This window comes from Patagioenas fasciata, chromosome 9, assembly GCF_037038585.1.
Source record: "Patagioenas fasciata isolate bPatFas1 chromosome 9, bPatFas1.hap1, whole genome shotgun sequence".
In the NCBI taxonomy this organism is placed as follows: domain Eukaryota; kingdom Metazoa; phylum Chordata; class Aves; order Columbiformes; family Columbidae; genus Patagioenas; species Patagioenas fasciata.
Window position 1 is genome coordinate 18,611,925 of NC_092528.1, and position 25,705 is coordinate 18,637,629.

The window sequence follows — 25,705 nt, forward strand, 5'->3', positions numbered from 1 at the left end:
TTAGGGTGGCTGAGGACAGGGGGTGACTCCACGGGGTGTCTGCCCCGCAGCTCCTGGGGGCACCGTGCGGCGCCCGCAAGACACGGCACACCGGCACCACCGGCCGGGGCATCCCAGACCCCATGGACCCCCGACCCCCGCTCCCCCCGAGCGCCCCCCGGGACACCGCCCCGGCCCCGCCCCCACCGAGGCCCCGCCCACCCCCGGCGCCGCGCGGCACCCCGGTCTTCCGGCGCGTGACACGCTGTGCGGGGAGGGTGTCGCGGCGACGTCACTTCCGCGCCCCTCCCTGCCCCCGCCCAGCGCGGAGGCGCGTGGAGCCGGTTGGCGGCGGATCCGGTCGAGCCTCACGAGGCAGCCGCGGGCGCGCGCCGCCGGGCGGGGTGGGGCGGGGGAGAGCCGGTCCCGCTCCGGGCCCGCGCCCGCCCCGCCGGCATGGGGCTCAGCTGAGGGCGCCGCCGGTGAGTGGGGCCGCGGGGCGGCGGGCCCGGCCCGGCAGGTGAGGGAGGGTCCGCGGCCCCGCCGGGCTTCCAGCGCCGCCCGCGGCTGCCTCGGGCCCGGGTCCTCTCGCCCTTCAGCCGCGCCGGCCTCTCCTCTGCCCGCAGCAGCCCCTCGCGGGGCGACCCGGCTCGGGCGCGGGGGTCGTGGCGGGGCCGCTGCCGTGAGTAGCGGCCCCCCTGTTCCTCGGAGCGAGCCCCGCGGCCGGGCAGGGGCGGGCGTGTGTCCGGAGCGTGTGCGGCCGCCCGGGGGCTCGGGGCAAGTGCGGCGCGTTCCCCGCGGCCCGGGGTTCCCCCTCTCCCGCACCCGGATTGGCGCCAGCATCGCCGGTCCGGCCCCTGGGCTCCCGGTGGCACCTCCAACAGCAGTCCGGTTGCTTCTGTCTGCTCCGCCCAGCATCTGGTTCTGTCCGCGGGACGCGGTTACCAGACACGGTGCATAAAGCGTCTCGCTGCTGAGCACATGCCAGGGTGTTCGGTAGCGGTGGGGTCAGCGGGACGTGTCAGTGACCCTGTACCAAAGTACAAGGCGAGGACTCAGCGCGCCTCGTGTTTGTCAGCCAGACAGAGGTTGCAGAGCACTTGTCTGTCAGCTGAGCTGCTGAGATGGTGGTTGCACTGCAGGCACCTCTGACAGCCACGGCTTCATCCCAAAGAGCAGGCCTGTTTGTGCTTCCTCGGGGCTAAACTGCTAGGTGAATTAGGCACAGAATTGAAACTGAAGTGATGTTTGAGGAACTTGGGTATCTGCAGTGCTGGCGCTAAGAGCTTGCAGTGGTTTGCCCAGGGGACCTGTGTGTCCCTCCCTGTAGGTGCTGTGGTTGGAGGCAGCTTCTGGAGCTGTTCAAGAAGCTGTTGCCTCCCTCAGCAGAGATAATGTAGCCTGCAGCAGCGGGAGATGGTTAACTCCAAACTGCTCTAATGTGAGCGCTCATAGTTGGCTGACTGCACCAACTGCTTCCTCTTCATCTGAGCTTGCTGAGAAACTTGTTCCAGTTTTAGAATTTGTTAATGTGTTTTCTTTGCTGTGTGCACTCCCTAGAACTGTATGGTATTTTTTTTAGTTGGAGCAATTAAGATTAAGTTTCATTTAGCCTATTCTTTCCTGTGACTGTATTTCTTTTTTAATTGTAGGTGACTCAGCCGTTGTATGTATGAGATTTGTCCACACACTGGCTCTTCAGACAGGTTAGCTATATTTTTCTGCCATCAGTTCCTTTGTATCTGAAGGAGTTTCTATATTTCCCTTTTATTAAAGTAAAACTGGCTTTTGTACAATGCTGTATTATCTGCTGGAGAATATTGCTTTTCTTGAACCTGTGGAGAAACAGCTTTTTTTGGGCATTGTTTAAATATACTCTGTGGTGTAAGTCAGACCATCAACTTACTGTCACTGATGACAGCTATAGATCTTGACTGCAGGTACACTGTGGAAGTGTTTGTATTGATATGTAGTGTGACAGTAAGGGCTACATACTGCTAGTTTTGTAAGCTGCTTTTGTTGGCTGATTGCAAATACAACTTCAGGAAGTCTAAATCTAAAGAAGATGTACTATGTAAACTTTGAACTGTGTAATTGACTTGGAAATTTATTGGTACTGACTTAACTCTCCTGACTTCCAAGAACTGTATCATTAAGATGACTTGGTGAAATAAAAATGCTGTGCGTTGTTGGTGTAGTCGCCTGTGAGGAAGAACGCTGACGTCTGGCAGCGTGGAGTGGTCCAAGTGTGAGTGCTTAGGTCAGCTAGGGAAGACTGATGTGCTCCAGAGTACTCAGCTTTTGAAGTACTTCAGAAAACGGGTAAGAGAGATCTTGTTAACTTTGGTTTTGGCCAAAGCTGACTGTCCATGCTACAAGGAGGAGAAAACAGCAGAGGGGATCTGAGCAGTTCTGCAGACGCTGTCTCCAGTGGAACCATTGGGCAGCAGCTGCTGCCTTCCTGTGCACCTTCCAGGAGCTCTGAGTGCTCCACTTGCCACATTCCCAGTAGTGCTTTCTAGACTTGGAGCTCATTATGCTCTCACCCCTTAATTTTCTTGTTGTCTTCTAGAATCAAGTGTCTGGTCCTGTAATTGTGTTTCATTCATTCCGTTCTCCTCTGTGGAGGTCTTCATGACTTGAACAGGCACTAATTCATCCTAAACCTGCAGAGAGAGGGATGAAAGGTCCCAGCTGCCTGCTCAGGCAGCGTTCAGGGCCTGGCGGGGGAGCATGGGGATTGCCCAGCAGGGAGGGAAGTTGCATCATGGCTGAGTGTGATTGAGAAACGTTGTGATTCAGTCCTTTTCTGCTAGTGTGCCATGTGACAGGCATAGTGCTTCAGACAAGCTGTTTTGCTGTCATCCTAATAAATTATTTTTAAAAAGAAATTTAAAAATGGTATTGACATGGAGCCCTAAGATTAATTTTTCTCGTTTGCTTCAAGGAGGTAGTATTCCCACTGTCTTCTGTGTGGAGTATAAAACAGTTGACAAGACACGGGTTTTCAGTGTTATGGAGACAAATTCCATTTATTCTGTGGGAGTAAAATACCTTTCTGTTGTTAAAGCCAAGTTCAAGTGGGTTGCCCAGATCATAGAGAAAATTGTACTAGAACTGGGAGCTGATGTGCAAAGGCCAGGTTTTTGTTAAGCATCTTAACCATTGCACTCTTACTCCTTTTTCTGTAAAGGAACTATTTGCTTTATTTCTGTAAAATATGAACAGTGGGTTACTTTGACTTAACTTGTCCAAGGTCTGTTGTAGGAATTATTACTTCTGGTGTGAAAACCGTCTGAGTTGTACACTTGATCATCTTTAAGAGAGGCCAGGGAGAACTATTCTGATGCTTTCCTCCCTAAATGCCTGTCTGTTGTGAACCTGAAGGTAGCTGGTGTGGAGGGAGGAGCTTGCATTCCTTTAATACCTTGTGAAATAAAGTTAATTCTTCCAGATCTATGAGTTTTGGGAATTATAAGAATCTTTCGATTTTGTTTTATCAATGCCCAAACAGTATCAGTGTAACGTAAAAATGTGTGCTTCTTCAGTGTACATTTAGACTCATATTTGGAATGGCTTAAAGACTTGTTTTGAAGAACTGAGTGTGTATGATGTAAGTATATGGTTTTTTGAGCAGGGGTTACTGGTCTCCAGAGCATGGCATCTGGTATGGTCAAGTACTTCTGGTCTGTAGGCATGGTATTGTGCAAATTAGTAGGTTTTGTGTTCTTTCAGTGGACGAAAACCCCCACCATTCTGACTAGTGCTTGTATCTGCTGTTAACATGGGAGAGTTTGTACAAAACAAATCTAGTTCAAAAATCCTAATTTCCCAATTAGAGATTTAAAAAATATTCTAGATAACAGTAATGCTAAAGTGTTAGTCCCTTTCACTGGTAGACAGTGAGCTAAAAATAGTTTTCATTCATAAAAGAGCTACTTCCTTTGTTAAATAATCTACTTAGCAGAGAACAAAAGTTCAGTTCATAGTAAACTGTAGTTAGACTTCAAGTCTGACACCTTTTTCCTGATTGAAATACAGTGTAAACTTTCGTCTTTGGTAGCTGAAAGGCAGACCTAGATAAAAAAGGATAGGTGGTTCATAGTTACTGTTCAGGAGTTATGGATGTGGCCTGCACAAAAGTCTGAAGTGCTGTATGTTGCTGCTCCTTTCCTAAAATCTGTATTTTCAGCACCATCTGCATGGGGTGCTGTGCATGGGGAGGCATTTGGAAGGGGTCTCTATGGCCATGGAGTCCAGCTGCTTGCTCTGAAGTGTGGGGAATCGTAGTGTTAGTAATCCCGTCAGTCCTACCAGAATTAGCTGTATTTTTCATTTGTTCTCTATTATCTTTTTCTTCATTGTTTATTTTTTCTTTGAAAGAATTTAGCCCTTTTTCGTGGTTTTGGTTTATTAGAATTGTGGCATTGCATCATTCATCTTAAAGCTGCTTTTTGGAAGAGGTGCTGGAAATGATAGCAAGTTGATTACTTTAGTTGGATTGAGATTTTATGTGGTATTTAAGACTAAAAGACCATCCTTCAAAATCTTCAACTCTTTCCTTTTTGACCTTTATCAAAGTTAAGTGATGGTGACATTTTCAGTTTAGAAGGTACATACAGAACATGTATGTCTACAGAAGGTGTGAAACATTTCAAGTCCTTAAAGCCTATTTTGCTTCTCTAACATAGTGTCATGCAGGCGCTTTATCTTATTAATACTTGTGACAAGGTAGTGTATTACACCAGAGCATGCTTCTGCTAGATGTTCCTGTGTCAGCTGACCCTGATAAGCTTCACTGTGTGATTCTCAAAACAGCTCAAAAATGCAAAAACATTATCTAGAAATACTCAGAAGTACTAGAAGACTGCCAAAGGATGAGTCTTCAGAGAGTTGTAATGGAAGAAAGCTAAGGAAGAAGAGTTGAAGTCTGACAGATCACTTTATCTCTGTTTTTTCCATCAGCTGAGATTAATAAGCAAACATTCCAAATTTCAAGCGCTTCAAGATAACTATAAGAAGAATAACAGCATGAACTGATTTGTGGGAAAACTAATTTTGTCCAAAGTCAAATACCTTTTTACCGCAGAGCAGAAGGCATTGTGGCTGTGGCAGAAGCAGTGGAGGTCTTGTCTCCTGGTTGATTGATTTATTTATTTAATAAGGTTTCCCACATTTTAATGGCCTCAGAAGTAAATGGAGACATGATCTGGGAAAGTAGTCTAGGAAACATACAAAAATGGGTAGATGGTTCTATTCGGAGAACAGTAATTAATGATTCAGTGTTGAAATGAGAGGTTATGTTTAAGGGTTCTGTCCTGGGTACAGTTGCCTTTAATGAAAGCATCAGTCAACTGGCTGATTAAGTGAGCTTATTAAATTCTCAGGGACTATGTGTTGGAGGACATGATGAGAGTTCAAAATGACCTGCGAATAGGATGACATTCAGTATGGGCAAATGCAGAGGACTGTACTTAGGTAGAAATTGTCAGCTGTGCAAATGCAGTGTGAGGAGTAAGTGGTTAGGTACTAGAAAAAGGACCTGGGGGTGTGCTGGATCACAAGTTGAATGTGCGTCAGTGTGATGCCGTTTGCAGGAAAGGCAACTATCTTATTGGGATGTTTAAACGGGAGTGTTGTCTGTGAGATGTGAAGTTTTAATCCATCAGTGTTATTTGCTGTCAGTGTGGAGACAGCATCTGTTTTGGGTGCCAGAATTCAAGAAGAATTTGGACCACTTGGAAAGAGTTCAGAGGAGAGAAATGCAGATGATCACAGTTCGAGGAAACAACTTCATAAAGATGGAAGAAAATCAGAGTTATTTTGGCAAGAGATGAAGAGGTTAAGGGAACTGTAAGAAATTTCAAGTATTTAAAAGATTTGCAAGAAGGAAGTGCTATTTTCAATGACCATGATGGGCAGTTTTAAATGGGATTAAGTTTCCTCAAGGAAAACACCGATTAGGCTTTTAACTTTCTCACAGTAAAAATGGTGCTTAAGGAAGTCTGTTATTGATGGCCATTAAGAACAAGTTCATGTGTTGAGAAAGGCTGCTATTGATGTTCCTTTCACCCCATTTTATAGGGTTCTAGTTTTAGTTTGTGTCAAGTTTGGGCCAAGGAGGGGGAAGTACACAGGATTCTTTTTGTCCATCACTGCATCACTTCATGTGAGTTCAGACCTTGCACAGGTTCAAATGGCCAGACTGTGGTGCTTGTATTGGTCTGGAAACATGTGGTCCAGATGTTAATTGCTTCTCTGGGATGCTTCCTCCTGCAAAAAGAACAAATTTTCTTGTGCTGTTGAGATGTTAGAAACTTCCATGGTGGACATACTATAATGCATGTGTAACTTCAGTGTAGCGGAGCACTGAGGAATTTTCAGTCATTTTACTAGTTTTAGTATCTTCAGATTAGTACTTTAGACTGAGATGGTAATCCTAATGCTTCTGGTCCATACTTAGAAAGGTCCACCTTTGTCTTTGAAGATCTTTTTGAAGGACACATACTTTGGTATATTCACCAGTACAAGGAATCTAAGTGAGATGGACAGATTTCAAAGTGGAAAGTCTAACTCTGAATTTAGCCATTTGCAATTTTATTTTGCTATTTTATCATTATCTTCAGGCACTCTTATAATTACTTTTGATCATCTGCAGTAGACTGCATGACAAAACAAAGGATTCAACTATTCCTTCTGTTTCGGTGATTGATTTGTAAGATAACTGGAATGTGTGGAAACATTGAAATTAATCCTGTGTAATTTTGCTGTCATACCATGTCTCCAAATCAACGAAGAAAAGTACAGTTTCCCTTGTGAACTGTGGCCTTTAGATCTGCCACAGTGTTTAGATACAACAATAGCAAGAGCTTATCTTCTGGAGGATTCGTTTAATGCAGTAGTAGATAGCAGGAGCTGAAAGTTCAGTGATACAGATAAGGGTTGACCTCCAATATTGAGATTTTATGGTGTGGTGGCAGTTATGTTACGTTACCTGCCTGTCTTTACCTTCAACCCGTAACAGTATTTATGGAACTGTGTAGCTTCCGGGAACAGATGAATTTCCCAAAAGTCCTGTTACTGCTGAATTGCTAGAGAATTCTTTTGTTTGAGCAGAGAGAGTGTTTTTCTTACCCCTGTTTCTCAAACAGAGGAACTTTTTTATCTTAGAGGAGTGGAGGAATCTTAGCATATCTGCCATCATCACTAAGTGGTGAAGGCTTGATCCAAAGCCCAGTGAATTTAAAGGCTTGTTCCCCTGGCTTGAGCAGTCTTTGGCTGAGGGTGCTGCTGTCTAAAGCTGGTGCTTCTGTCAATATAGTAGTACTCCAGATCTGACAAGCCAGCAAGAAGTTATTTTCACACCAACTGGTAATTCAAACAGGAACATAAAAGGGCTGTCAAATGTGCAGTCTTGCAGAGTGCATTCTTTGGATTAACCCTGTCTTCAGTTGGTCCCTTTGGTAAGGACCCCAAAAAAGTTAAGTAGTATTTCAGGAGAGGGATTTGACATTATTCACCTGCATCATAGCCATGCTTTATTGCAGGAGGCAATCTGCTGAGCATTAATACTGGCAGTATGGAAGACCTGTGGTATGAAAAAGGGTAATGGTTTTGACTCTAGTTTGGATAGCCAGACTTTAACTGCCAGCAGTATATGCATGAAACACAGCTTCTGCCTATTTGTCATTCTGTACAGTTGTATTGCTGCAGCAGTTATCCAGTGCTCAGTTGAGATCAAGCCATGGGTGAAGGGTGTGTGTCTGGAGCAGAGGCAGATGTCATGTCTCTGAGCAAGCAGAAGTGCTTGGAAAACCACTGTTGTGCAGCCACTATTGATTGAAGGTGTGCTCAGGCTCGTGATATCCTAAGTTTCATTAGTTCATCTACAAATTTTATTTTTTGTTTACAAAATAAATTGCGTTTACTTACGACCATGCATGTCTTTTCCAGCAGAAATACCTTTGCAAAAGTAATGAACAGGCAAAAATGTAGGAACACGCATAGTGTTTCACCACACAAATTGTACACCTTTTGTAGCGCGGGAGCACAGTAAAAATGACTTATAGTCTTGTCAGCTTGACAGTCCTTACTGTGTAGCATGCAAGTGTAGGTATCCTCGTAGCGCTCTTCCCTGTGTTACCCTTTCTTTTTTCCAGCAACATCCCTTCTCCAGGGACACAGCTTTTGTCAGTAGTGAGACTGTTGGTGTAATTACATTCTGAGTGTGTGTTACAAAGCATGCTTGTGCCTCAAGCTGGTGCTAGTATGCTAGTAGCATTTGTAACACCAGTTCTTAGCCTGTAGTCATTTCACTAGTGATGATCTGGTATGTTTAACTGCTACTGTCCCTTTGCTGAAGATTGGTCCACATAACTCCATTGGTAGGATGGATCAGAGAGTGTTGTGTTAATGTTTCAGTGCAAGTGATTAGGATTTGCGTAGTCTGCATCTCACATGTGCAACAAATGTAGAGTGCCGCATTTTCTTCTACGTGCTGTTATCCTCCTGTGCCATTAATTTCTGGGAAGAAATAGTATGTTAACTGCCATAATTGTCTGTCCAACTGAAGTCAGGTAGCAGTAGTTACCTGGAATGTTGCTAGGTGTGTAAGGAGAACCTACACAGCCTGTAGTCGGACAGTAGTTGTGCTGGTTGATTAGCTGCTATGAAGCTGTATCAGGTTGTGAATACTTTGGTGTGCGCCCTGAGAAAATGCTTTCTGCTGACTTACTGCTAAATTGAAGTAGTTCACCTTTTGTAAAGCTCATTTGTCTTGGAGACTGAAATTTTTGATATTGTGGATGTTGAGTTATACCTAGGCAGTTGAGTTTGGTAAGTTCATGGGGCAGTATTTTGTAGTGAATCATCTGTATGGTGTTTCACTGTATCCTCCCATCTTATCTTTGCTAGATTGCTGAAGTATGTGTTTTATATCTGTTTTCCTCCATCAGGGAACTTCCTTGTTCCTTAGATGCTAATTTTGATTTTAGCTAAATTAATATTTCTTAATTTTTAAAGTCTGGTAATGTATTTATTAAATATAGTTATGAAAATGGGATTGATACCTGTGACATCAACCTGAAAGATAGTAAAAGTACAGTAAGTTGTGGCTGATTTCCCTTCTTAATGTTTCATAGAAATAAGCTGGTGTTCAGAGCGTCAGTCTCTTTCAAAGCCTTTTTGATTGTTTAGTTTTTATTCAGGTAAAGCAGTTGCTTGTAGATTTCCCTTCCTGAGTGCTGTGGCCAAGGAGAAAAAAAATCGCATATTCATACAGTGAGTTTTGACAGCATTTAAATTGGGTCTTTCCCAAGTTCTTTTGTACTACCTTAGTAGATAAAGGCATTTTTAAGAACTCTGAGGTGGCTGGTGTGTTTGCAGGTAAGATGAGAGTTAAGTTAATGTCGGTCAGAAAGTTGCACGTGTGGATTTCTAACTGTATGAATCACAACGGTTTGTTAGGTATCTCGAATAAAGCCTACTGCACATGGAGTCAGGCTGCTCTGCTGTAGTTTCTGTAAGGAGCATCCAAATTTAAGGACTCTGTAGGGCCTCTACAAGGGGCTTGGTTAAGCCTTATGATCCAGCTAAAACTTCAGGGTGAGGTGTCAACTTTGACAGAGCTGCCCTGTGATCACTTCTACATAAACTGTGAATGTCCATCCCCTTTATGTAGAAAGCCCATTTGAAAAAAAAACGCATCTTACTTATTGTTTGAAATGTTCTCAGATATATTCTGTGCTCTGCCCTTGGTCCCTTTACTGTGGGGTTTGAAGTGTAAGTCTGGGGTGGGGATTTGGATGCTGTGACACCATCTGGAATAGCAGTGTTAATTTCATTCTGTGAAGCAGAAATCCAGAAAGACTCATGCTCATCATCTTCTAGAGATGTTTCAGTGATCTGGGACTTGATGAGGAATTTAGTGCCTATGTAATGGCCAGTTCAATTCCTTGATTGTTTATGAAAGTCATTAAAATATTTGTTTTAAATCTTGTGAACCATCATTGTTTGGATCTTCTTTTATGAAAATGTACTGGGTATGGTAAGTGGAATTGAAGACTTGCAGGATCATTGAGGTTGGAAGGCACCAGCTCCCCAACTCAAGCAGAGCCACCTAGAGCCAGTTGTCCAGAACCGTGCCCATATGGAATATATTTTTCTGGAACATACTTAATGATACTTAATGCTTCTATTTCATATATGACTTTTTTTAACATCAGCACTTAGTGTAACCGGCAGGTGCTTATTGGAACATGTGACTTCTATTTACCTGTAGAGACTGAGTATGTATGAGAGCAAACAGACACTTTTGTTCTTGAAAAATGGTTTCTAACCAATCTTAATTAGCTATTGTGTACTGTATTGTTTTCTGATTTATTTGTAGTGTTAGTTGGCCATGTGTAAATTCTTATGGCGGATGAGACATTGTAAGAAAGGTGCATAGTAGAACCATGAAAGATGTTGACATGGATGATCAGGAGTGTGGAATCACCGTATCACAGTATCACAGCATGTTTGGGATTGGAAGGCACCTCAAAAGATCATCTAGTCCAATCCCCCTGCTGGAGCAGGAACGCCTAGGTGAGGTCGCACAGGAATGTGTCCAGGCGGGTTTTGAATGTCTCCAGGGAAGGAGACTCCACAACCTCCCTGGGCAGCCTGTTCCAGTGCTCTGTCACCCTCACTGAGAAGAAACTTTTTCTCAAATTTAAGTGGAACATCTTGTGTTCCAGCTTGATCCCATTACCCCTTGTCCTGTCATTGTTTGCCACCGAGAAAAGCCTGACTCCATCCTCGTGGCACTCACCCTTTATATATTTATAAACATTAATAAGGTCACCCCTCAGTCTCCTCTTCTCCAAACTAAAGAGACCCAGCTCCCTCAGCCTTTCTTCATAAGGGAGGTGCTCCACTCCCTTAATCATCTTTGTTGCCCTACGCTGGACCCTCTCCAGCAGTTCCCTGTCCTTCTTGAGCTGAGGGGCCCAGAACTGGACACAATATTCCAGATGGGGTCTCGCCAGGGCAGAGTAGAGGGGAAGGAGGACCTCTCTTGATCTACTGACCACCCACCTTGTAATACACCCAAGGATGCCATTGGCCTTCCTGGCCACAAGGGCACAGTGCTGGCTCATGGTCATGCTGTTGTCCACCAGGACCCCCAGGTCCCTTTCCCCTACAGTGCTCTCTAATATGTAATTTCCCAACCTATACTGAAACCTGGAGTTGTTCCTGCCCGGATGCAGGAATCTACGCTTTCCCTTGTTAAATTTCATCAGGTTATTCCCTGCCCAACTCTCCAGCCTGTCCAGGTCCCGCTGGATGGCAGCACAGCCTTCTGGCGTGTCAGCCACTCCTCCCAGCGTAGTGTCATCAGCAAACTTGCTGATAGTACACTCAATTCCCTTGTCCAAATCGTTAATGAATATATTGAATAATATTGGCCCCAGTACTGACCCCTGAGGCACTCCACTAGATACAGGCCTCCAATTGGACTCCGCACCATTGACCACCACTCTCTGGCTTCTCTCCTTAAGCCAGTTTGCAACCCACCTCACTACTCTATAGTCTAGACCACACCTCCTCAACTTAGCTGTGAGGATGCTGTAGGAGACTGTGTCAAAGGCTTTACTGAAGTCAAGGCAGACCACATCCACCGCTCTGCCATCATCCATCCACCTTGTTACATTCTCATAAAAGGCTATGAGGTTGGTCAAGCATTACTTACCCTTGGTAAAGCCATGTTGACTGCCCCTAATAACCCTCTTATCCTTGGTATGCCTTGAGATGGCACCAAGGATAAGCTGTTCCATTACTTTCCCAGGGACAGAGGTGAGGCTGACCAGTCTATAATTACCCGGGTCCTCCTTCTTGCCCTTTTTGAAGACTGGAGTGACATTTGCCTTCCTCCAATCCTCGGGCACCTCTCCCATTTCCCAAGACTTGGCAAAGATGATGGAGAGCGGTCCAGCAATGACTTCAGCCAGCTCCCTCAGCAACCGCGGATGCATCCCATCTGGACCCATGGATTTATGGATGTCCAGACTATTTAATTGCTCCCTAACCCAGTCCTCATCGACTAAAGCAAACTCCTCCATTGACCTGGCTTCATCCGGGGTCTCAGGGGTACGGGGCTCCCCAGGACAGCCTCCAGCAGAGTAGACAGAGACAAAGAAGGCATTCAGTAATTCTGCCTTCTCTGTATCTTCTGCCACCAGGGCACTCACCCCATTCATCAGTGGGCCTACATTGCCTCTGGTATTAGTTTTATCTGCTATGTATTTGAAAAAGTTCTTTTTGCTGTCCTTGACCCCTCTCGCCAGCTGTAATTCTAAGGAGGCTTTGGCTATCCTAGCTGCCTTCCTGCATCCTCTAACAGCAGCCTTATATTCCTCCCAAGTGGCCAGCCCCTGCTTCCATGACCTGTAAACTCTCCTCTTCTGCTTGAGCATACCCAACAGATCCCTATTCAACCACACAGGCCACCTGGCTCTCTTCCTTGACTTCCTACATGTGGGGATGCTCTGATCCTGAGCGTGGAAGAAGCAATCTCTGAATGCAATCCAGCTCTCTTGGGCCCCTTTTCCTTCAAGCAGTCTTGCCCATGGGACCTCTGTAAGGGAAGCTGTTGGTCATTTCTGCATGGAGAATGGAAGATGGGAGATAAAACAGTTTATAAAAGAGTCACAGGTAGGGAGTAAATAAAGTATGACTTTACGGCCCCTTCAAATATAAGAAGTAGGAAGCTTCAGCTGCAACTAGTAGATGGAGGGTCAAGATAAGGAAAAAAGAATCCTTCTCCGTGAACTCAGGAATTCTTTGCTGCAGGATTTTGGAATGCTTAAAATGTGCCCCAAAATAATAATAAAAATAAAATCCATTTAGTATTAAATAAGACGATATGCTATTTGGCTGACAGAGCTCTTGAACTGCAGGTCAGGGGGATTGGAGAGAGTCTACTGGGCAGTATCATTGTACAAGTATACCCATGATGGCTCCTTGACAGCTGCTCTTCTGGATGCTGGGCCAGTGCACATTTCATCTGACCTTTTGGGGACTGTTATTTTGTTGCTCTGTTAGCCTTCAGCCAGGCTTTCTATTCCTTGGTTACTTTCGTTCAAAGGGTATAGAGTAAAAGCTGCTTAAGCGTTTAATGTATGTGGAGGATCATGGCAGTCCTTATCGGTGCTCTGTTTTCACCTGATATTTATGTAAAAACAAGTCCGGAGGGGGAAATCTGAGTGGAGCATCTGGAGAAGAGATGTCGGAGAAGAGGCTACTTCTGAATATTTGGCTAAATAGTGGTGATGTTTCAGTTAGTGAGGTCAATGCTTGAGGAAAGAGCGCTCCTTGATACGTTCAATGTGCTTACAACATTTCAGTCTTGGTTTTAAGAAAAGTAGCTTTCCTCCAGGCGGAGAAGACAGATGCTCTTAGTACTGGTATAAAAAAGTTTATGGGCTAGGAAAGAAAAAAATAATCTAAAAATGATAGCTAAAATGCAGTCATAAATATTGCTGTAGAGATATATTAAAGGAGGACTTCTCCTTTTAGAGAAGTGTGCAGGATAAAAATTAACTATAGATAGAGTAATAGCCAAGAGAGAATGCTTACTGGAAGAAGCAAGTTTGAAGACCTTTACTGACTGTCAGCAGTGCTGAGAAGATTGCAGCAGTTAAAAGAAGATCGCGTGTCAGGTTTTTGCAGTGAAATCTCTCACGGGGAAGATGTCTCTCACTGTTGATGCTGTGGAAGTCATTCCCAAGAGATACACAAGTGCTGCAAAGTATCGTTTAGAATGAGCTGCTTAAGGCAGTGATGGAAAGTATTGTAGCAGGCTGCTGTGAGTTTGTTTAATTTCACAGATTGCACAAGTCCTGCTCTGAGGGATAACTATTTGCCAAATTGCTAAAGCTCTTCTGGGTTTATAGGACACTTCTGAATGACTGGGACTTAGTGACTAGATGGACATGGGCCAAAGTTTACATTACAGGCATGGAGGAACTGAATTAAATGTAGCAGTCTGGTATGTCTGGTCTCTTGTCTTTGTCAAACTTCAGTTTGTGTTGAGTGTTACATAGAGTGTAACTTTGTCCCCTCGGTTTTCTCGTCTTACCTCATATGGAAGTTCCAAGAGTAAATTAATAATTTTCAGGAGCTAAGTTGTCAGGTTGTATAAATTCCCGATGCATAAGAAGAAAATCTTGTACAGCATTCTAATCTCTGAATGGAACTTGTTTGCAGATGTTTCAGTTATTAGAATTTGATCGAGGCAAATAAATTGTCCTCCTTGAAATCTTAAATGGTGTTAAATCCTTTGTGCAACCTTTTAACTTCAGTTTTTAGCATTATTACGTGATATTTAGAGTTTTAGCAGTTTCTGTCACATATAGTATTTATGCTGACTGGTGGTTTGGTTGCATACAAGAAGAGCTCTTTCCTTGAAGTGTTTCTGATTTAAGTGAATGTGTTACATACTTAAGGCTCTGTATCAATTTATCGTAGCTTTCTTAATAAATATACTTTTAGTAAACATTAGAAAACCCAAGTTTAAGTGCTGAAGTTTAACCTGTTTATATGTATTAATCTTACAGAATAAACTTTTAGAAGTGATTACAATTTGGTGATGTTAATCTGGAAGATGTGCTATGTGTGTGTATTTAGCAGTCACGTAGTTAAACTATAAGAAAATTCTGAGTTTTACATCAGGACTTCGGGAAGCATGAAGAAATACTGCTGCTTTATCTCAGGATGCTCAGCTGAAAGCAACAAAAGGTACTAAGTCATATGGTGGGAAAAAAAATAAAGGCACTAAAGTAGATTGACTTACGATGAGTATGACTGGTTCTTGACAGCTGTATGCCAACTATGTGTAGTTTTGAGGAAACATAACTTAAATGTCTAAACTTTAGAGAAAAGTTCATCTCTTGTGATTAGTCTGGTTGTCCTCGATGATCTTCTTGTGGGCAATGAGGAATTTGATTCAGATGTTCTTATGTTAACCTCAAAAATATTTTTCCAAGAATTTAGAGGAAGAGGGAAAAAAGTCATTGCCTCCTTCACTGAACATCCATACTACAAAAGCCAATATATCCCAGGAAGCAGATACTCTACATCTCACAATAAGGCGGCAGCCACACAGGAAAGGTTGGGCTCTTGGCACAGCCCCTGAGGGGAAATGCTTCCTTGAAAGGACCCATTGTTGCTGGATCTGGGTCTTCAGACTCTCAGTTCCCCACTGGGGTACTGGCAGTTTTCTTGGTGCTGGGATGGGGCATCTTTGCCATCTCCATTATCTGACCATAATAGTCTTGGTTATTTAATCAAATAGAAGGACTGAGTAAAGTTCATGCCCCATGTGAAAAAGGAATGTCTTTTTGGAAACAGCTTCAGTGCTCAGCTATTGAAACCTCACGCTGGGTGTAATGGCACCACGCCGTACCCAAGGTATTTGAAACAGTTCAACTTTCTCTTCCAACAACAAATAAAACATTTCATTGTCCCTCTTGTCAAAGTCTGTGAATTCTAACTCAAATGTCTAGTATACTCTTCCAAGAGAGGAAAGAAACAATAAGCACCTAAAATAAATGTATGCTGTATTGGATTCCCTGACTGTGGAACAGACCTTTCCCTCATGTCAGCCAGGTAGAAGATCCAGAAATCTAAAATGGAAACAAGGGAAGACTGTGTTTCTGTGTGCCTGAGAGAGTGGGAATGAGCTTTGGGCAATTCTGACTTCGGTGCTTGATTTATCAGTTCCAAATTTTCATTAACGTAAATCTGTGCTGCTTGAAGTAAGGTAAATGAAACGCCAGGAAGGTTAGGTGGTGAAGCGCTTGACTGGTTGTCCTTGATACAAGTGACTGCTTTCCTAAATTCTCTTCTGACACATCTTCAACTCGTGTATGTGCTGTTACATCAATATCAAATATTTAAGTGATCTGAAAATAATGATCTGAACATCACTTAGAAAGTAGTTTTTGAGTATAGTATTTGCTACAATACTTTGTTATCATGATGAATTGTGATACTGAGTTTATTGTTAGATGTAGAATTATCTTTCCTTAATGTAGCATGTTTTCTATAAACATTGCAATTGCTATTGCAGCCTGCAAAAAGTATACTTTACAAAGAATACACTCTACAAATGTAAATACAATTTTGGTTTGGTGATTGTTGGATACAATGGTCTTCCTTAAGCCTAAACACAGAAACAAAAGCTTGTATTATAACAGAAAGCCCAAGATGGGAAGTGATAAAATAGGTATTGAGTGGAGGGCTTTGTTAAAATTTAGCTCGTGTACTTGTAAAATTTCCATGTATTCATTAAACTATTATGTCATTCTTATTGTTAGAGCTTGGTTAGTTGACTAAAGTGTTAAGCTTTGTTTGCGGTATAAATTATAACCTTAACTCCCTTAAAAATATAGCTGGAGGGTTTTTGAACTTCCATAGTTCCTACAGCTTGTACGTCTAATCCGAACATTTATTGTACATTATGTGGATAACTTTGCATTTAAGGGTTCGGCTGCAAGCTACTGGAGAACTGTAAATGGCGATGACTTCCGTTCACGTAAGGTGCATCTCAGATTGAAGGTGCTTTTCAAAGAGAGTATCTTTTACGTTTATTTATAATAAATATTAGTATGCTAAAATAATACTGAAAGCATTACAAATACATTTAAATTGACACACATAAGCTCATGATAGTGTATATTGGAGTAAAATGCTATAACCTTTGGTTTTTTATGATCATAAAAGTGTGATATCCCCAGACTTTTGGCTAAGTTTTGTATCAGCTGTTAAGTGATCTGTTTCGGTTTTGAAGTGGTCTTTGAGTGAGGTGGCTTTTATGTTTTGGGGGCAGGCGAAGATGGCATCTTGTGCGTGGTGTCAGGCTTGCCAGGTGGTGCGAGGAGCCTCCAGCCTCGCGCTGCAGATACAGGGATCCCTCCGAGTCCAGGGTGCAGCGTTATCCTGTCTCGCCCAAATCCTGGCTGTGGTGCTAGGGACTAAGTGGAAATTGCATCTCTGACATTCACCGCTGTTCCAGTGGTAAAAATGCTGAGTACAAGCACACCTGTGTTCAGAAGGTCCTTGAGGACTGTGAGAATTGATAAAAAGGAACTTTGGAAACTCTTTTGTTTGAGGAGATACGAGGACTAATGAGTGAGGGATGATGAATCCTGATAACAGACTGGAGACAAAGTGTTATAATGTGGATTTTAGCAAGGCATTCTTATAGCATTTAAAATCAATTACTAGCTTTTCAAATTGCAAGTCTATTTTAAAATGGTCCTTTTTTCATTTACAGTGGCTGCAGGTTCTGCCAAACTTTTCAAAAGTGGCCAGTGTAGAGATTTTAGGAAGCAGTACGTTAATTTTATAGCTGTTGAAGTAGAATCTCTTACATAAAGGAGAACTGCAAAGTAAATATGAGACTTATGTCCAAGGCACTGTAGGCAGAAGCTTTGATTTCAGCTCTTGAAAGCTTGAAATATTCTGTTCAAATTTACTTTTATTTTGATGATTGATTTTAAAGCGTGCAGCATGTTATGTGGTACTGTTTGAGAAGAGTGTGCTCCTGAATATTTTTGATCTTTATTTTTTCTGATCCTTACATCTTGTTAGCTTTGTGTCTTTGTCCATTTATTTATTGGTGCAGTACATTTTAAATGAAGTCAGTGTTTTAGATTCAGCTTTTCAGGTATTGTATGTGGAACTCATTGGCAGCCTGCATGGGCAGGAGCGGCAAGCTCGAGTAGTAATAGCTGATAAGACTTTTCCTTCAATTTTTATAGCTCCACTTAACAGTGTGCATCTTCTAGAATACAGTCGCTTAAGCTATACCTAGAACGTCTTTCTGAGAAGATACATTCATATCCCTTCCTGGCTTATTACTGCTCTTCCAATTTGAGTGTTTAATTTTTAATTTCATAGCTGATAGTGTGGCAGAGATTGAGCATTAGTTGGTGTTTTGTGTATGTAAAGTGATTGCTTACCTCCTGTAGGTCCATTGCACGAATGCCAGAAACCTTTACCATGATGTGTGGAAAAAAACGGACTGTTTGGTGACTGGTATCTGTGTGTGGGAGCGGTGTGTGACTGGAACAAGAATGAGCTTCTGGTGAACATGGCCTGTGTGTGGAGCTGTACCTTGCTAGGCTGATTCTGTGGTGTGGTCACAGGTTGCAAGTACAGCTCTAAAGGGCAGAAATGTTTGATTTCTGAGTGACTGAGTGTTTGACTTTCTAGTTTGAAAACAAGCCAGGGTTTTTCTGTGTTTTGACAGCTAGTCAGGATCCTGGTGATGATGATGTTTGCTATACATGAGACACTATCTGCAGTTAATGACTGTTCCAGATATTTTTGTTAATTCAGAAATCTGGAGGACTTGTAATGACATCAAGGTATTTAGAAATTTAATTTCCAACTCCAGAGCAGTAAAGTGTTTCTTAATGGAGGATGTATTTGTTGTAAATAAGGATTTTTAGTCTTTCAGTAGCCCTTGAAGAAACCATATTGGATCCTTTTGGACACAGGAGAGCCAGACTGGTCAGTTAGTGGGACACTAGATCAGATTTCAGGAATGTGATACATATTTGATCTATACCATGATCTTTTTCTAGATAGGTCACTTAGGGTTTGTTTGTTTGTTTGTTTGTTTGTTTTTTGTCTTAATTGTCTTCCCCTAAAAGTTTACAGTGCCTGGTTTATTTAATGACAGTGATTACGTAGGGAGCTGAGAAGTTTGACTTGTGTTCATGTCTGCATGTTGGTAGCTTTTCAATTTGGCTTCTTCCATGCATGTCTCTCACTTTTCCTGTCTGCCTTCCTAGATCTTTTCATTTGCCCCCTGTGTTCCCACCAAAACAGCACTGATTGATCCTTGTACAGGAAAGTACCTTGTTTCTGCAATGTTCAATACTGACCAAGTCCCTTTCTTAGCTTTGTAGCACTTGATCTCTAAACGTCATCTGATTTGGTGTATGTGATTCCTTCATTATGTTCTGTGCTAAACTGTAAAATGCTGAGAGTGAGAAATAAATGTATTTCTTAACTGGCACCTTTATCATCAGTTAGCTCCTCAAAGTGAATGTTGTTGTCTTCACTTGCAACAGCTGTAAATACAAGGAAGGGTTGGCCAGAAGCATATATGCTTTTAGCTGGGCAGATAATATCAGGACTCGTGCACAGACCTGAATTTGCCGGCAGGCTCCCGGGGAGGCATTTGTGGTTTGAATAGAAGGAGCTGGACCGGGCGACTGATGTTGGAAGCGCAGCCTCCGCGCCAGCCCGGCCACAGTCCTGTAATTGTTCAGCCACACTGGAGGGAAGAGGGAAAAAAAACCGGCATTCCAGGCAGTGCCAAATTTTCTTTGATATGTTAATCTTTTGATAACAGTTTGAAAAGCCCTTGGAGACTTTTTTTAGATTTTAGACAAAATAGTTCATTTGTCAGGACTTCCCCTGTAGATAGGGTCTCGGTTATTAAGAACTGCCTCACTAACTGATGATAACAAAAGCAAGTGCAGGGGACAGCTGCTGGACTGCTTGTTGGTAAGAGAAACTCTTTGTTATCTCAGGATTTTTATGAGTATCTGAGAGGAATAAAATAGGGAATGTTTAAGATACAAGTTTGTAAGTTTATTTACTTGCATATTTTAGGCAGACAAATGATGACAGAGCATAAGCATATGTAACAACTTGTTAATTTTTTAATGCATATCCATACATGAATTTTACTGAAGACTTGAGCTGTCAAAATTGTTTTCCTCTGAGAAACCTGGTATTTAAATTACCCAGTGACTGCAGGAGATATCAAAAGCTTATTTCCAGACTTTGAAATTTTTCTCTTGAAATTATGAGACTTCCAGTTTAATTGAAAAACTGAAAGAATAAGCTGCTGACAACAGTGTATGTATGCTAAAGCAGAATTAGTTTTTAAGGATTATGGACTTAGGACAAATGTCGAGGAGACCAGAGGGAAAATCTGTTTGCTTCCTGCCCCACAAAGTCAAAGTTGAAGGGGAAAATCTGTGCTGAAGTAGTTTGTTGATTATGCTCACTATTAGCAAACTGACTTCAGATGAGCTTGCAGTCCTTTGGAAGTGTGGCTTGCAGAATTCAGGCATAGTAATTGAGACTTACTGTAGTTCTTTAACAACATTTTCCTCAATAAATATGCCATGAGTTCACTTGCACCTTTTATAATGTTGGCAACAAATGTTTGTTGCTGATAAATATTTTGGTAGAACTGCTTGGTATCCTGGTTGTTTAGTCAGGGTAGATCAACAAATAGATACTGGTGTAGTAATTAAAAGAAGGTGCAGCCTATTCTTCACTGTGGGGAATGCATGTAGTTTTAAGGTCTGTAGACTGCTGTAATTTCTCCAGTGATCCAATTTGTGATCTACTTTAGCTCCAAAATAATATCGACTTAAATCTGAAACTGCAGGTGTTGTCCTCCTCAGAGCTACATATTCTTCAGGACAGAGGCAAATAGCAAATGCAGTTTAACTTAATTTTGATATACTTTTTGTTTTTCCTTCAAAGTTGCAGATTTACTGTTTAGGCTTGTAGATCAAATGTTTGCTCTTAGAAATACTTACAGTTCAGACCTTGTTCAGTGTATATATACCTGTGTTCTAGGATGTTGCAAGTTATTTCATTCTCATAGTCTCAGTGGCAAACAGCATTTCTTTTATGGACCTTTTTGATACTTTCTACTCCTCTGACTCTAGAATATGCTTAGCTATACAATAGTAAATAGCTCAATGAGTAAAAATTATGTAAGTGGAGCAACTGTACCTTTCATCATTTCCATTGTTTTTGGCCTCTTTCTTTAAAAGGAATAAATAGTGCTCTTTGGTTGCTATTTTCAGTTTGTTAAAGGAGGAGAGGACTTCTCTAGCTGTTCACTCCAGAGAACTTGTGCTGGAGAGAGGTTGAGTGGCAGCCCTTGCATCAGAGAAACTTTATATTTGAATGTTACCGAGCCCATGTTGCTTCTTGTGAGTGCATTTCAACCTTGCTTCAGTTTGAGCACTAGTAAAATGTCGTACTCCCTTGTCTGAGAAATCCATGGCTTGTATTTAAATATTAAATATTTAAAGTATTGAAATGTTTAATTTCCCACCATATTATAGAAAGACATAAAGATCAAATGCGGATTGCTAAAGTCTCTTCTGACCCAGTGAAATGCTGCTACTTCTTTCTTCAGTCTGCCCTGGCAGGCTGAAGTCACCTCTGAAGCCCTGGGCGGCGGGGGGGAACCCCAGGTTGCAGCTGAGCCGGGAGAAACAAACCCAAAGCACTTAGGCATTTGAACTCTTGATGGTGAGCTCGGGCTGATGATGTGCCAAAGGGAAAAGATTGGGGACAGTGTGCTGTCCTTCATTGATGAATAGTAATGATTTTCATGACCTGTCAACTAAGAAAAGATCTCTAATGTTTTCTAGCTTTAGATATTTGAATATAAGTTTAATATGGAAAATTACAGCAGTATGTGATATAGTGAGAATGCGTGTGTTAGTTGAAGGTTGCTCAGTAAATGAGTCTGTATAAAATAATGCAGATGGAGCTAATGATGTGAGTCAGAAATAGCCTCCTAATGCTCTTTGTGTATTCCCTGTGTGATTCTACCCAGCTGTTCCAAGAACTCATTGAATTGCAGGAATTATTGCCGGTGCTCTCAGTGCTGAGATTTCCCTTCACGCTTCTGCAGACCGAAGCTCGGCGCTCCTTCCCAGCTGTGGAACAGCCCTAAACTAAAGCAATTGCACTTCTCTCGCTTGCTGCCGCGGTGTCCCATAAGGTGCCTGTACTGATGTGTTGGCCATATGGAAGTCTCAGTTGAGATTTATTGATCTTGAGGCTGTTTGCATTTATTTTGCCACCTGGTGCTTTCCTGTATCAAGTGCAGTTGTTAGATGTGTTTGTCAAGATTGGAGTTTTGCCTGCAGGCACTGTTTTTGATGTTGCAATATACTATAGCAGGGAAATGCATGTTTGTTTAAGAGCGGACTACTTCAAGCATGATAAATTGAATCATTCTCTTATGGAGCTGTGAACTCTATTAGAAGTGTAATTCTGTAAATACACAAAACTTTTTCTGGCTGCATGACTTGATTGAAAATGCTATTTGTACAGTGTACATAAAGTTGTTTGACATTATTAATTTGAAGATTGCTCTCCGCAGCTTTCTTAGAGATCCTGTATAGGTTTAGGACAGATTTTAACTGGTTTAATATATATATATATGTATATGTGTGTGTTTCCCAGGATAAAAAGCTGTTTAGTGAAGACAAATGGCAGTTTAAACAAAAATGTGTTTTAGAACTTACGTGACTTGTTTAACAGATAAGGAAGTATCAGTGGTGCACATCATCTGGCTTGATTTCCAAATTAATCTGCAGTAAGAAAGGTTCAGTATTGGGTAGTCATAGAACATTTTCAGTTTAACAAGGCAAGGAGCATGTGAGCTGATGTTTCTATCAGAGGACACAGTTGTTACTGATGAGCTTCCTTCATGCAGACTAAGATTTGATTTATGGGGTGCTGAGTTTTTGGCCTATGGCTGAGCCCCTGGGCTGGGATGCAGTTCTGTGCTTCCCCCCTGTGTTTGTTCCACCAGGACCTTGTCCAGCATAGGGCATAGATTTCTGGGAGACCCAGATTTGGGCAGCAAAAGAAACCTTTTCTGTTGAGTTCCTGCTTCAGTTGTTGGCTTAATTGGAAAGGAGGTGGACACTTGCAGAAACCACGGGGGCATGTGGTGATGCTGATAAACTGCAGGAGTCGGGAGGAAGGAAGGACCTTTGGAAGTTGGCACTGCTGCTGCATGTGAGTGCTGGATCCAGGGGCTGGCACTGAGAGGATCTGACTTGGAGTCCGGGGATTTGATTTGTGAAAACGGTGGGGAGTTAATGACAAAAAGAATTTGGTAATGGTTGTGCTTTTATCACAATACTACTTAATACTAAGTATTTTAAATAGTGGCATCCTAGTCTTCAGTGGACAGCTGAGATGAAGTGAAAGGCTTTCACCTTAATTTTTTTTTTTTAACAGCCTTCTGTCTGAAAAATCACAATTACAATAATACTATGACAGTGAATTCTTAATACTTGAGGACTGCTTATATGCTGTCTTTTGAGAGATTGATGTGTATACAGTATATAAAATCAAAGGCTGTATGGTGTCAGTGCAGAGACTGACACTGAGACTGAGCCTTGGCAGGTGAGCATTGGCTTTTCAGTGGTTTTAACTATGGTAGGTGGTCCTGTGGAAATATGATACAGGTGCATTAATTATAAACTGTACACAATTAGCATCTACAGGGGTGCCCAAATGAAGGGTGGATGCAGTTTTAATTTCAAAATCTGAACTTTTTGGCTTGGTACCTTTTGATTTTCTTTGTTTATGTCATGTTGAAACTTCTGGTGAGCCTCATAGTATGTTGTAGTCTTTTGTTTATAGTTCTTCCTTTTGGAGTAGGGATCTGTGTGCAGTATGTTCAGCTTGTAGACAGCTTCATATTTTTTCATGCCTGTTACCATTTGTGAAACTTGTGATTGGAATCTGTCCTCAAAGCACCCCTCAAGATTTGCAGCTATGAGAGATTTACAATAAGAAATTAACTCATTGATACAAATCGAATGGTAAAATAATTGAAAAGAAGACTAACAGACCATTAAGCATGTCTTGACTTAGAAATATTAAACCGCTCAGATGAGAAATGAACATCTTGGGAGCACGACACCTTTCCTCTTGCAGGATAGCCTGGCTTCTGACAGTATCTGATTGGAGCTTTTATGTATAGAACGATAGAAATGTATCATCCTGACCTAATTTTAAACCCTTTTTTTTACAGGTTTAATTTACGTTTCCATCATGAAGTTTGTAGAATGTACCAAAAACTGCTTGCTGCATGTAACCAAGTTAAATTGGTAGAGGCTCTTTTCCTTCCCTGAAAGCCTGCTGTTGCTGCAATATGTCACCTGTATTCATCTAGTGTTCAGTCTTTTAAAGCTTTACTAGAGCTCCTTGGGTCGTTACTACACGAAACTAGTAACAGTGCAAATTTAAGGTCTGTATTAATATGCTGTCAGTGTGTTTTATGGGTATGTACTTACAGGAAATATTTCAAAAGAACCTAATATTTAGGTATAAAATCAGAAATCATGCTTCAATTTTTAATTCTTATGTTGTTAAAGGTCTTCCATATCTCAAGCCGAGAAGTTCCATATCATACTAAACATGGAAAAAGAAGAAAATAAATTTGTCAATAAAGCAGAGGAAGATGAGATGGTAAGGAATTCTGCTTGTCTATTTTTATACAGCGAAAGAAACACATTTTCATGGTTTTCTGTCTAAATGGGGCGTATTATTACATCAGGAAGAAGACTGTCTAGGCTTTAATCAGTTTAAGAATTTTATACAGTTATCCTTGATAATCTTTTTTGGCGTTAACAAATCTAGTCTTGGGATAGGGAATGTTTCTTTTGAAAGGCTTTGCAAAGATGCTAGATTGGCTACACTGAGCTCAATGGACCAATACATAACACATTTTGGTGCATAACTTTTTTTTTTTTTTTTTTTTAAGAAAATGGAAGCAAAGTGGGTTATGAGTTTGGTCTTTTTTTTTTTTTTCTTCCAATCCTGCAGCTTTTTCCTTGTCATTTAAAACAGGTTAATGCTCCATAATCTGACTGTACTCTGCATACTCTTGCGTATTCATATTTATGCAGAGAAGACCCACTCCCTAAAGCATGGTGAGCAGTTTGATGAGTGTTTGGTGGCACATAAACTTTGCTCTCTACTAGAGCAATGATGTCCTGGAAGGCACAGCAGTTAGTTTTGACAGGAAAACAGTGGCAGCTGATCTTTAAATTCTTAGTCCATGCTAGAGAAAGCAGAAACTATTTGAGGTATACAGGGATTTTTGTTTTTAATAATGGTATGATCCAGTGAATTGAAGTCCTTGTTCCATCTTTGTGCACATTGCTAGGAAAAGCTCTAACATGGAGAACAGGCAAATACACCTTGCACCAAAAATGAAACTGAGATGCTTATGGTCTGATCACTAAAATAAACGTTTTCTGGAGGAAATAATTTTGGTTTTTTTTTCCAAAAGCAGCATTAACCTCTCCCACTATCTTTCATGCACCTGTTTTTATTGGTAAGGAGTGAATACTGGCTCCAGTGTTTTGGGGGTAACAGAGAATGGGTTTTGTCTCTGCTTTTAGTCAGCTGAGAAGGCTGCATACCAAACTTGTTGAAAAGCCTTTTCTTTGAAATTGTTTAAACCCTTTCCCTAATACTGTTTAATGAGAAGTACAAAAAAACTTGCAGAAAGTTGGTGTCATTATGAACAATGTGGGTGGGACTCAAAGGGAAACTTCATTGCCCTTTTGCAGCAGGAAATATAATCTAATGATGTAATGTGAAACTCAGGAATGTAACACGGCATCTAGTCAGTCACTGAATTATTTTCTGTTCCTGGCTGTCATCAGGTTAAGTTGGTACTTGCTTTTGACTAAAGCACATTTAATACTTCGTGGATTTTTAATGGGGAAGAGGATTTTTCCAGCTGGTGCGAGTTATAGAACCTTTCACAGTGTGGCTTGCAGTTTCTAATGTTTCACAGTAGCATTTCTTGTTAAATGGCAGGCAAAATAAGCCAGTTTGTCTACTAATAAAGTACTACTTGACAAATATATTT

General features: G+C 41.7%; 1 protein-coding gene across 5 annotated transcripts in view; it reads left to right on the top strand.

Annotated features, from left to right (window-relative positions):
• The first annotated feature begins 315 nt into the window (after positions 1 to 315).
• Positions 316 to 25,705, top strand: part of ATP13A3 (ATPase 13A3) — a 62,863-nt gene continuing 37,473 nt past the window's right edge. For 2 of the 5 annotated variants that reach the window (XM_065844101.2, XM_071812552.1), the window contains exons 1-2: positions 19,519 to 19,542; positions 24,198 to 24,291. In XM_065844101.2, the coding sequence (XP_065700173.1) occupies positions 24,241 to 24,291 (51 nt within the window). In that variant the 5' untranslated portion in view covers positions 19,519 to 19,542; positions 24,198 to 24,240. Of the gene's footprint in view, positions 500 to 1,631; positions 1,686 to 19,517; positions 19,543 to 24,197; positions 24,292 to 25,705 lie in introns of those variants that run through there. The other 3 variants (XM_065844102.2, XM_065844103.2, XM_071812554.1) reach the window with 3 other exon arrangements.